The following is a 13,994-nucleotide window of genomic DNA, read 5'->3' on the forward strand; positions in this document are numbered from 1 at the left end:
ACTGAATGCTAAAAAAGCCATTGCCTTTTTAGCATAAATGAGTAAAATTACAGTGGTATGATTAGGGCTGGGTGATATAACAAAAAAATTGCTTTTCAATATTTTTCAGTCTTTAGATGACATTTTATAAATATCTCAATGCGCATTTCATCTAAAATGGCATAAAGGGTCTTTTTCCCCCACTTTTTTTTTTGCAAGCCGAAACCAATAGAGGAAATGCATCTATTTTGCATTTTGATACAATTCATTTCATTGTAAATTATTTGATCTGCATAACAATTTAAGTAAAAGGCTGTGCTTCAATAGAAGCAAGTATCCAACCTCTTGTACAAAGGAGTTTGCATGATCAGAGTATAAAACATGTTTTTAATTTTAAATTTAAGATTTCCAATGTGATCTCAGAACCTTTGGACTCCATTATATTATAAAAAAAAAAAAAAAAAACATTTACTTGATTTTTAGGCAATTTTTGAGGGATAACAAAATGAATCAAATTACTCAAATTCACTGAAAAGTTTAAAAACAAATTCCCTGTTTAAATTGGTTAAAGTGCATTAAAATTATGCTTATATACACACAAACATCAAAATCTATGTGAATATCTGCTTTATCACCCGGATGATGATACACACACACACACACACACACACACACACACACACACACACACACACACACACACACACACACACACACACACACACACTTTATGTATCCACTGACTGGCCTGTCAGTGCTGTGGTGATAGACAACACAACACAGCAGAGAGGAATACAGAGAGAGGCAAATACGCACTTACACACTCACGTAACACTCACAGCTGCCACTATCTATTGTATTTGTAATTGGGTAATCTGCTAATCATAGTGCTGACTGATCATCAGTTACTCGAGTTTAACCTAAATTTTGGGGTCAAATTAATCAGACACAAAAAGTTAGTCAATTCTGTCTAGATATTAACTCTTTTACATTTATGCATTTGGCAGACGCTTTTATCCAAAGCGACTTACATTGCATTATCCTATACATTTATACATAGGTATGTGCAATCCCCTGGGATCGAACCCACAACCTTGCGTTGTTAACGCAATGCTCTTACCACTGAGCTACAGGAAAGCTAGATTTAGTCTATAAAGCTAGAGACCTAATTTTTCCCGCCAACATTTAAAAATAAGTTACATTTAATAAAGTTGCCAGCCATTTTTGATCATTGTCACAAAAATTTCGTGGCCCCCAGAACATTTTGAACAAAAAGCTGAGAAAATCTAGTTTTTGTCAAAGACTACGTCAGGATCAAATTCAGAATGATCAAAACATAAATGGAGTAGATCACGTCCATCAACACCCCTAAAGCTTGCACCGTCCTATACCCCTTCATGGGTTCGACATTTCATTCAGTAACATTAGGCAGTTTTGATTTATATGATGTTTAATGTTTGATGATTGTGTTAGCTTACATCTGCGTAAGCAATGCTTCTATCGCTTGTTTCTGCTTCTTCTCCGCCTGTGTTTTGATCTGGAGATTCTGTACTCTTTCAGAATATGCGTAATAGCGCCCCCTACAGTATAACAGTGAATATGTTGTCAATGGCGGGGAAATAGTTAATAATATGCCTAATAAGTTTTGATTAGGTCAGAGGAACAAACAGCACAATAATATGAAGATCTGAAAATAAGGCAATTTCGAAATGTTTTCATTTTTATATGTACATCACCTCTGGGACCTTGAACATAAAATCAGCAAATGTCAATCTCATGAACATGAAGGTTAAACATGTACATAGATGTACAGAAACACACATGCATAAGTGTGCACATTCACACACACACACACACACACACACACACACACACACACACACACACACACACACACACACACACACACACACACACACACACACACACACGCTGTCAAGGTGATGCATTGACTTCACCTTCAGGCAGTAGATTTGGGCAGACAGAGCGCATCAGAGCCAATACAATGCTCACTAGTGATAGAAGATGTTGTCTCTCTCTTTCTCACACACACTTAACATCAGAGTTTCCTTTTCACCCACTCTATTCTTCTGTAGCCTTGCTGTATCTCAGAGGGAATATATTCCCCACCACGTTAAGTGAAATGACCTTCCTTGTAACAGATACTTGGACAGATCTAAGCGGTCATATTCTTTTCTCTCTCTCTCTCTCATATACACGCATTTAAACATATCAAACACTGATAATATCATATTTGGTTGCATAACTAGTACCGGCCAATCTTTATCAGTTGTATCAGATCCAGAACTAAGCCAATCAAGCCATCTCCAGACTAAGAGGCTTATGGGCTTAGATGACTTAAACCAGACATTAAACTAGACTACATCCTAAGTGACTAGCTGGCTAATTACTTTTCTGTCTTAAAGCTTTAGTCATGCTTCTAAAGAGCACAGACTTTGTAAAGAAAGGCTAACCAATTAACCCTTTAAGGGTTAGTTCAACCAGAAATCACATTTACGGATTTTTCCCTGTGAAACATTAAAGGAGACATTTAAAAAAAAATTCCTACCATTTTTTTTTATTCAGTCAAAGATAAAATGGCCAATCAATCCCCAAAGAGACAGAAAATTATACCAAGGCTGCATTTATTTCTTAAAAATGATAGTAAAAACAGTAATACTGTGAAATATTTTTCTTAATAATATAAAGATTTAATATAAGTCTATTTAAATTTTAAGTCTATAATATATTTCAGAATGTAATTTATTCCTGTGATGACAAAGCTGAATTTTCAGCATCATTAATCCAGTCTTCAGAGTGACACAATACGATAATTTACTTTGACAGTTGTTCTGTCAAATATTTTTGTGGAAACCATAATCTTTTTTTTTTTCAAGATTCCTTTATCAATAGAAGGTTCAAAAGAACAATTTATTTGAAATAGAAATCTTTAACGTTATCAAAGTCTTTACTATCCCTTTTGATTAATTGAATGCAATTTAATCCTCGTTGAAAAAATTATAATTTCCTTTAAAAAAATCTTACTAACCCAAACATTTAAACAGTAGTGTATGTAGTTTACATTTAAAAATGTTTCACAACTTTAAATTTCTCAGCACTATCTAGTGTAATTGCCATCTAGTGGCGTTTTCATATTTTAAGTTTTATAATATACCACGTATCAAAAACGAATATTAAATTGTCAACCATTTTATTTTAATTTAGTTTTAGAATCATGAAAATGTGTTCAAGTTTCATTAAATTTTTTTCCCAGTTATGATAGAATTATATGGTAAAAGAGCAGCATGAACATTCTTCAAAACATCTCATTTTGTTTTCCACAGAAGAAAGATGGGTTTAGAACGACATGAGGCTGAGCTAATGATGGAGAGGAGAGGAGAGGAGAGGAGAGGAGAGGAGAGGAGAGGAGAGGAGAGGAGAGGAGAGGAGAAGAGAGGCCCATGGGCAGTACTGACCTTCTTTGTAGGAGCCTAAAGACAGAATTACCTCTCCAGACCCCCCTCTCCCTCCTGTCCGGAGCCACGGGTGTGATGCTTTTTCTAGGCCACCGCACACACCTCCAGCATCCCACAGTGCACCAATGTATCAATGTGGCCAACACAACAAAACAATGCTGTGTGTGTGCGTGCGTGCACATGACAGAGTGTGAACGTTATCGCTGTTGTTCCCTCCCCCTCCTCCACTCGTTCTCTCTCCAGGGACATTTGTAGACGAAATAGCTGCCCTTCCAAAATCCCCAAATTACCCCCAATCAACCCTGCCCTTCCACTTTCTGATCCTTCTGTGTGCGCATATGTGTGTGCGCGCAATGAGCATACGTGGGCTATTAGCACTCAAGGAGAACTCGTCAGACCCAACACCCCTGTAAAGGGCCTTTAGAGAACACTGGCACCACTGTCTTATCCAGCAGGGGAGCAGTTAGACCTCTTGCTGCCCTTAATGACCTCCATGATCATGAGTCAAGGCAAAGCATAGATAACAGTGGCCGGATGTCAAAGTCACCTTCCCGCAAGCGACGGGAGGAACAAAAAAGGCTAGTTGGCCTAGAGGATGGGGACGGAGGGTACTATTTTTGCTATGCTGGCTCGAACTGGTCCTGCAGCAACTCTGTTGCCCCCTCTGGGCTCAGTTACTACAACGAAACTGTGGCACCAAAATGGCTCCCACTGCAGAGACGATGCGAGAGGATAAATTATTTGGCGCTGTGGTGAGGACTTGCTCACTTGTGTTTGTGCATGTGTGAGGGAGAAAGAACTGACAAGGTGACAAAGAACTACTGGCAGAACGTCTCTTAATTTGTCAATATCAATGTAAACAGCTCAATGTTACCACTGGGGCGACAATCTGACATTACAACAAATAATATGCTTGCTTTTATTAAAGAAACACAGCTGATATCATTTAGAGTCAGCGTGAAATAAAATTGCCCTATTTATTTTTATAATGGCCTTTTTTTGGCCCAATTTTTTTTTTAAAGGGACAAAATGTTCTTCATTACATTTCATCAAAATATATAAAGTTAAGAAAAAAACTTTTTTCACTTCTGAAAAGATTATCAAAAAAATTATGTTAACCAATATAGCAAAATAGCTATAAGCATTATTTTATGCTGCTGTAATGGGAAATGCAGCCTTTAAAAAATATTGCCAATAGTTAACACAGTAATTAATGCAATAAAGGCTACGGCAATAATAGCAAATTATAGATGCTCTCGAGGGAGAACTTGACCTTTAGCCTTCATGTCCCATCCACCATCTCGAGCCCCAGCAGCTAAAGGCTCAAATAAATATGATTCCTGGGACATTTCTTCCTCTCCACAATTGACTGCAAACTTGCTTTCAGGTTTCAGGTCTTACTTTATTCTGGTGTGCAACATCAACCTTACAGGGTGCAATCAATTCCTGATGGTTCCAATTCCCGATCTCATCCTAATTTGTTTTAAAACTGAATATTCAGTATCATGTGTAAATTCAATACATTGCACTCTGGAAGTAAAATAGATTGTAAATGCTCTTTCGTGCTGACTTTAAATTTAGATCTTACAACAACATTCAATTAAATGTGATTTAAATATTTAAAAAAATAAAATATTAGCAAAAAGTTTGTGGTCAGAGATTAACTATGCAGTTTATGCATTACACTGATCAAAAGAGACAGTAAAGACATTTATAATATTACAAAAAAAAATCTCTTTCAAATATTTGCTGTTCTATTTAACTTTCTATTAATCAAAGAATCCTGATTTTTTTTTTTTAGCACAGTTTACACAGAAATGTTAACCAGCACAATCAACATTGAGAATTATCAGAAATATTTCTTGAAGCAGCAAATCAGCATGAATGATTTTTAAAGGATCATGTGACACTGGAGACTGGCGTAATGATGCTGAAAATTCAGCTTTGACATCACAGAAATAAATCTCATTTTAAAATATATTAAAATAAAAAAGCAGTTATTTGAAATTGCTATAATATTTCACAATATTACTGTTTTTACTGTATTTTTGATCAAATAAATGCAGCCTCTGTGAGCATAAGAGAATTCTTTTAAAAACATTATCAACCCCAAACTTTTCAACAGTGGTGTAAAAAATAAATAAATGTCATGATTCATCACATTATTCTAAAAGAGCAATACAACTGCTATTCCTTTCTGCTGATTTAGCCAAGACCACAGGAACAATGAACCAATAACATCATTACCATACAACAGCAATCCAATTAAATTCAAACCGTAAAAACCTCGCTTCATTATTTTGCGCCATATATTTTGTTGGACTAGGAAATACGTCACATTACAGAGGTTAAATGCATTGCAGATGCTATTTCATGCTGTTTTAAATGGTTAAATCAACGTTTAACTTAATTCAGCCACTTCATCTTAAAACGTGATGGTCATTCTAGCAAGTAAAAGGCTGAATCTCTAACCACCCCATTACTGCAGCTCTAGAGTCTAGACATACACACTAGACAAACACACACGAACTTACACAAACAGACACTATTGTTGTGGTTGGGCTAGGAAAAACTTAATCCTAAAATCACTGTGCGCACATGGGCGTACACACACACACACACACATTCTCTTAAGCTGGGATGGAAGAAGCCGATCTACTGTGGATGAAAGACATTCCTTATCATCAGCTTCCTCATAAAGGAACTGGAATAGAAGGTATTTACTCAGCGAGACAGACTGAGAGAGAGAGAGAGAGAGAGAGAGAGAGAGAGAGAGAGACGCAGCATTCAGCTGCTTCAAAGATTGTCACACTCTAATCAGAGAGAGAGAGAGAGAGAGAGAGAGAGAGAGAGAGAGAGAGAGAGAGTAAGTTCTTCCATTTCAGGTTAAATCCCTGTTTCATCCTGCATCTCTCTGTCTCTCTCTCCGGGTCATGAAGTCAAGTGCCGTATGAGTCCGTGTTCAGCGCATCGTTTGTACATATGTTTTGATAAACATTCACATACATACATTGATAGACGGTCATTTTTGGTCTCGTAACCCCTGCTGAGAGCATATGCTTTACCCTCTTGTCATTGTGACACACACACACACACACACTTACACACAAGCACTTCAGACGAACTGACAGGCCAATCAAGCCCATGCTGTCATTTCATTTTAATGACTTGCCCTGTCACTCATTCGCTGTTCTACAGGGAGCAGACGCACACTCACAGTCACTGCGTCACTAAATAGATGAGTTGAATATAACCTCCATTACCGAAGGAGAGGCTCCGGCGAGCCGAAAAACAAAACCCAAGAAAGGAACGACTGTTAGACTGTTTGCTCTGGATGTCAGTTTAACATGACGCATCAGTGCTCTACATTGTGTGTTCATCGACTGATAAATTGTGGGGTGGTAAATATTTGGAGGCCACGCTGAAAGCCAAAATGTAAAAAGACCAGGAAACGGAAATGTGACAGTGTCGGAATTTCCAAGGTGCTGATTTTGATGAGGGAAGCAACAGCAAATTTATAGAAATGCAGTAAGTCTTTGAAGAATGGTGCAAGAATCTGGATCAAATCTCTATCAAAAAACTGCATAATTCAAACTCTAAAATCTGATTGGATGAGCCACGTTCAAAGTCACTAAAAATGACATTACAAAAGACATGACGTCACATTCGATATTAGATGTTCACTGTAAACAACCTTACTATCAAAAACTGTGGCAGAAAAAATATCACAGCAATTATTCAAAATAATTTTGACAGTTTATTTAACATATTTTTCCTCATAACCAGACCTTTGGGAACATTAAATGACTCTTTTTATGTTTTAATACTGCAAATATCTTTCTAATAAAAACAATATTTGTGAATAAAATGTCTTGCATTGAGTTTGCAGTGTTTCAGTAGGGCCTTCCTGTAGAGTGCTGTGTAGTAATATGCGGCTGGCAAAGAGCATTCGCTTAAAGGATGGTATTACCGCATTCCCCACACTTACAAACACACGGGCTGGGGCACTGCCACGACAACTGAAACCATGACAGTGAGAGGGGGGTTGAGAAAATAGCCAAAAAATCCAATGATCACGGTGTGACTTCGGCCCAGAGAGAAGCACACACTCGCATTCGTACACCTCCATAATTACAGAGGAGAATGTTCGAGACAGAGACAGACAGATACGGTTTTAATTAGCAGCTGATTTATGCAAAGCATTCTGACGTGTACATTTTATTTTTTATTTTTAAGAATCATATGCCAAAAGCACATAAAATACTGACCATGCTAACAGTAAGAGGTGGTGGTCAAGGTATAGGCAATGCATGTAATTTAAATAAAATGTTGCTCCAGACTGTTAAAGAATGTCAAGGGCATGACCTTTGTCCCCATAACCTGAGCTACATTCACAGATAATTCACGCCTGAGAGTAGGTGATGGATTATTTACATAAAGACACATCCGCTTGATGCTGATCGTCAATAAGTGCTGATTTCAGACTAACTGTGAGTGAAAGCTGGTGCCATTTCATGCTGCAGCTTTCTCTCCCTTTTCCCTCCTCTCTTTGTCTCCATCTTCCTTGGATTTAATCTGAGCGTCTTTATTTAAACAGCTTTGTGTTTTCGGTGTAACTTTGTGTAGCTGTGTAACATCTGTGTGTCTTTTTGTCCGTGTTGCTAAGCGGACAGGGCAGTGGTATCTAGTTAATAATGAGAGCAATTGAGACCAAGGAGGTGAGAAGGACATTTCAATCTTTCCTGCTTCCTTTCATTTCTATTTACAAAAGCCTCGCTCACAAAAACCTAAATGATGGATTCTAGAATAAAAAATTACAATTACAACAAAAATGTCAAGACACAGCAATTCTATGTAAGTCTACATTCAATGTAGAAAAACATAAATACAAAAATAACTCCAATAGAATTAAAACACATTTTTTTACAAATAAAAACAAAAATAACATATACAAAAGACAATAAAAAATAAACGATATATATTTTTTAAAACAAATACATCTAAAGCACACAGTTTATTAAAAAACAATTAAATCACAAACAACGAAATGGAAAACCCCAAAATGAAAAGGCACCGTGATGAAATGCATAAACAAATGGCTTCGATCCCAACGAAATTCATGAGCTAAGAAAAATAAAAAAAACTCAAACGATTTCCTTAAATGAGCTGCGTTATTGATAAAGCATTTCCAGCGCGTGCAGGATCAATCCTTTATCATTTTTAATTTTCCGCTCCGCTGCTTTGAGCTCTTGTGAGGAAGACCAGGTGCTTTGAGATTCAAAATGCCCTTTAAAGGAGGACTTTAAAGAATAAATTATTTTAGCAGAAAACTATTTTTTGTTGTTGCATGAATTAAAAAGAAAAACATCTTAAAATAAGATAAGTTGTGATTTGTAGCCTACAGAATTTAATAGTGGCGGCGAATAAATGACAGGTCGTTTTATTTATTTTAAACGCATGTTTGTTCACAAAATATTTTCACGATGCGTATGTAAAAAAAAGATAATTTCTGCATTGCTGTAGTAGCTCGCTGCAGGACCAGCGAGAGAGAGAGAGAGAGAGGAGAGAGAGAGAGAGCACGAAAGTTTTTTTAAATGTCATTCCAATGCGCTCGGCCGTGTCACGAGAGATGAACAAAACTTACACAGCATTCTCTTCATCATCCCTCGGTCCCTCATATTTTTTTTTTGTCTCAGTGCATCGGTCTCTCGAACTACAGAGGTCAACTGTGAAGGGAAACGTGTGTTTTGAGGACCATGGCACCTGCTACTAATTAAACCGGGATTGCGGGTCCAAAAATATTTTAGTTGTTAAAAGACCGGGCTTTTACAGGTGTTTACTGGACCAAACGTCACTCTAGTTAAGCGGCTAACAGACAAACTGAAGGCCGTTTGATGGCATGCGTATGACAGTCGCACGCGCATCTGCCAGCGTCTCGTGCAACCAATTCTGCCACACACACACAATCACAGATCTCACACACTCACTTCTGGAGCTTCTCGGCTTCTAGAACGTTCTACATCGTATGCCTTATATTTCTTGAGAACTTTTCGTTTTCAGCCTAATTTCGTATCGATAAAGCAACACGAGCCAACACCTCGACTAAAAAGCGTTGCGCGTGCCGGTGGTCAGTGCGCATACTAGAGCAAGGACTTTGGGCACGAGAGGCATCTTCAACGCAGAACAAGCGTGACACTATTACCACATTTAAGGACTTATTATACAGAATATGCCACGAACACAAATACAATAATATGTCTATTGGAACTGACTTACCGATAAGCATGTTGTGGAAAAAATATCCTGGTTTCCAAAAAGAAACCAACCAAAAAAACAAAAAAATCAGCGCAGGAAAATCAGAGGGGTTAATAAATATTCTCCGACAGGTCGATATGTGACTTTTCCCCTCAGATTTCTCACTCTTCGATGAGTCTCACTCTTGTTTCTGGTCCTAGAGTTGATGTGTCAGAAGGAACGTTACACACTCGCGCAGTGCTCCGCTGATCTGCGCGCCCTCGACGGGGAGGAGGAGGAGGAGGAGGAGGGAGAGTATGATCGACAGTCTTTTACCCCCATCTACACCCCCACCACCTTCTCTCTCTCGCTCTTTTTCCTGCCTGCCGCTTAACCTGAACGAACGGCACAGATGGGAAAATTAGCTGGTGCTATTTTCTCCTTTCATGGTCCTTGATTTCGGCTAAATAATTCTGTGTGCGTCTGTGAAGGGGGGTGGTATTTTTCTACCTACAATGATTCTAGATAATTTAGCAGACATGGGATACTCTCAATGATACATTTACATGGATTAGAACTAAACCATAGCCAATTATAAAGAAAAAAATGATGTTTGTTTTGTATTACATATCAAGTGGGATACTGCATTTATACAACGATCATGTAATTGTTTCAGACAAAATCCGGACGGTTAAGGCCTGTTCACACCATGAACGGTCACTGTAAAGATCACTATAGCTTTTAGCGTCCACACAAACGCTGTCACTTTAAATGCTAACACTTTCCAATAAGGTTCATTAGTTAACATTAGTTTGTCTTAACTAACATGAACAAACAATGAGCAATACATGTGTTACAGTATTTATTAATCTTTGTTAATGTTAGTTAATAAAAATCCAGCTGCTCATTGTTTGTTCACCATGCATTAACTCATTTTAACAAATACAAACTTTGATTTGAATAATGTATAAGTAAATGTTGAAATTAATATTAAGTAATAAATGCTGTAGATGTATTCATTCTAAATTCATGTTAACTAATGTAGTTAACTAAAGAATCTTATTGTAAAGAGTGTTTAAATTAACCATCTCTTTAAAGTTGGGTGGATTCTGATTGGCTGTCAATGTTTCTATCTTTCAAAATATCGCTCTGAAAAGAACGTTCCAAAAGAAGCCAAAGTATCAAGCTGATCAAGCCAGTCTGGAACAGCATAGCATATGTGAGTGGAGCGGCAGAGATTCACAATCACGTCATAAATAAACAGGTACAGGTATAAGAAATAGGTTAAGTACGCATATGTGTGGTATGAATACAATCAGGAGAAAGTACATTCAACATGTTGCCACTATAATGTGACCAACAATGACAGTCAGATTGCTTCACCAGCATTTAAAACTCTCCCTGAACTCATGGGATGCTCCGTTGAAAATGCACTGTACAGAAACCCTTCGCCTATGTTTCATAAATACTGAAATTTCGGTACATTCCACTCCCTGTTCTGCACAACTGACATACTTGGATATAGAACGTTGTGAGCACAAACAAGTGAACTGAGACAAACAAGTGAACCATCAACCACCTGCCTGATCAGAAAAAAATTAACCAGTGTAGTCTGTGAATGATTGAGAGAGAACAGAAACCGAACAGGAAATGTTTCTGGAAATATTTTAGACCATATTCACATTACAAAATATGGCTTTATTTTATCAATAAATCTGATGGCTGGTATTATTACAGCATGGTATCTCCATCAGTCCTCATGGGGCATTTTGGACCCCCTACTGGTGCCATAAACACCTCTCCCAGAGTTTCCCCTGGAGGTCTTTGTGTCTGTACTGGAGAGTGGACTGGGCTGTATTTGACAAATGACTAGAAAGAATCTTTGTACAGATTATTCAATTCTTTCTTTTTCTTTAACATACAGTTAAATCCCTGAAATTACCTTCCTGCATCATCTTTGCTTCCAGGTATGTACTGTGACCATGACTCCTCTCGCTCAACATATTACGTAATATTGTAGATATAGCACAAACAGTGATCCGATGTATGCTGGTTCTGTGTGCATATGTGTATGTGTTTCATTTTGCTCAGCCTGAAGCTCTGAAGCTCTGAGACATTAGCGGTGACAGCAGAGACAGCTGTGCCCTCTTCCTGCCAAAATACTTCCGCCATCCATCCATCCATCCACACACACACACACACACACACACACACACACACACACACACACACACACACACACACACACACACACACACACACACACACACACACACACACACACACATATACAGTATTAGTGTTTGTCTGTGTGTTGTGCTCAAGAGAACAATTTAATACAATCAAATAAATGGTTTGGCCTCTTTAAGAGCATCAAATTAGCATTTTCATCTCTCATTTTAGATAAAAGTACAGTTCGTCCTTATTTACTCACCCTCAAGTTGTTTAAAAAAAAAATTTTTACATTTTTTTTTTATGGAATATACACAAATAATTTGTGAGCTGTAGCGGACATGCATGACTTCAGAAGAATCAGAATATAGAATCTCTGGTTTTTATCGTGTTCTAATAGTGTTTTTTTAGTTCCATTGGAAATATGGAAATATTCTTTAGAATTTTTTTGGGGTGTTTCACAGAAAAAAAAGAAAGCATTCAGATTTGGAACGACATGAGGGTAATCAAATAATTCCAAACTATGCCTTTAAACTAAAACCACATTCAAAAAAACATGTCTCAAGACCTGTAGCCACACAATTGCATCAGCAAATTGTAGAGAACATTGAGTACTTGTCAAAAGTTCTCAAAAGTCAAAACTGTTCCTGAATAATTTGAATAATTCAGCAATTAGTCTTCAAGCCTTCAGTTTTCCAGAGTGCAGTAGGGCGTATTACAAGAGGTGATGGGCAGGTGGAGGAGGAAGTGATTTACTCCTCCAGTAGCGTTAAGAGTCTATTACAGCTGCAGACAGACATTCAGAGCAGTATCATGACCTTAGCGTAGCGCTCAGTGAAAATCCTTTCAGCTGAAAACATAGCTGATGTAAATAAAGCAGCCTGCCAATCAATCCCATCATTCAGAACCATTGGAAAACACACAAACGCCATACACGCGCTTTTGCCAATACCTAAAATACAGTGAGCATTTCATTTCAAAGGGTCCTACTGCCGTGAGCTAGTCTTTGTTTTCTTGTTTCCCACTACCATGTGCTCGTAGCAGCCATTTGGAATAAAGGTGCAAGTAAATTATGAGAGGTCTCACTGCCTGGTAATGCTAGCCTCCTCCATCTGCCTCCTCAACACTTGCACAGGTCCAAGCGAATCTGACTGATAACACGGACTGTCAAACAGAAAAAAACTGCTGATTAAGTCAAGAGAGAGAAACTGGCAGCTTGAGATTTTCGAGGTTGATAAGATCCAAAAAAGCCGGTCTCGCTGTTTTTTTTTGTGTTTTTTTTTACTGCCGTTCACCAGTTCAAATTGAAGCGTCTGAAAATGAATGCATTTGTTTGCATGGATTTTTGTTGTTGAATCGATCTATTTTAGTTTTTTTTATATAAATTATATTACGAGACAAATTTACTATCATTATAACAAGTGCCTATTTAGAGCAGTACATAAAACATATCTTAAAGTTACCCTGTAGTCAATAATTTTATCCCTTAAAACTCATCTTTGATCACCAAAATGACACATGTAAAAAAAAAATCCTTGAAAAAACATTCTTGCCTAGAAATAGCTTGAATGTAACTCTACACCCTTGCCTCATTTAGTATGCGCCGTTCCATGATTATGCAAATTAGCCCCGCCTCCAGTCACTCGCACCAGCTCAGAGATCCACTCGTTGACCTGATTGGTTACAAGGTAATTTGTGACTTCAGAAACACCAGCGATTTCAAACCGCGTTTTTGAGACAGTATTTGGTTCACTGCAGTTTTAAGGAGAAAATCCCCAGTAATGGTGTTGACTTATGAATTTGTACATGGTTTTCCTTTAGCAAATTAAAAACACCACATAGACATGTGATTTTCACCACAGAGGGACTTTAATATATAAAGAGTTCTATGCAGATTATTTCCTTTATTTGCATGATTTTATTATTATTATTATTATAAGAAACATACATGAAGAGATTTGTGTAGATTTGAATTAGCAGCCAATGAATGCAAAACATTTGCTGTAATTAAGTGAATGTACATTTTGAACAAAACACACTAAGAGATTTAATGCCACCAGCAATATGAATATCCGTGAGAGAAAGAGTTTTCACACACTTAACCTGGAAAATCGAAGTACAAAAAGGCTTACA

The 13,994-nt window shown here is 37.5% G+C and overlaps 1 protein-coding gene across 5 annotated transcripts in view; it reads right to left on the reverse strand.

Moving 5' to 3' along the window:
* Positions 1 to 13,994, reverse strand: part of znf385c (zinc finger protein 385C) — a 113,422-nt gene that overhangs the window by 45,711 nt on the left and 53,717 nt on the right. Inside the window, exon 1 of one of the 5 annotated variants that reach the window (XM_082136696.1) lies at positions 9,732 to 10,946. The exons of 3 other annotated variants lie outside the window; for them this stretch is intronic. Coding sequence is in view for 1 of the 2 variants with exons in the window: in XM_082136695.1 (XP_081992821.1) it covers positions 9,732 to 9,741 (10 nt within the window). In the remaining variant the exon portion in view is untranslated. Of the gene's footprint in view, positions 1 to 9,731; positions 10,947 to 13,994 lie in introns of those variants that run through there. One more of the 5 variants, XM_082136695.1, reaches the window with a different exon arrangement.

Source organism: Leuciscus leuciscus (genome assembly GCF_965113295.1).
Source record: "Leuciscus leuciscus genome assembly, chromosome: 1".
NCBI classification, from domain to species: domain Eukaryota; kingdom Metazoa; phylum Chordata; class Actinopteri; order Cypriniformes; family Leuciscidae; genus Leuciscus; species Leuciscus leuciscus.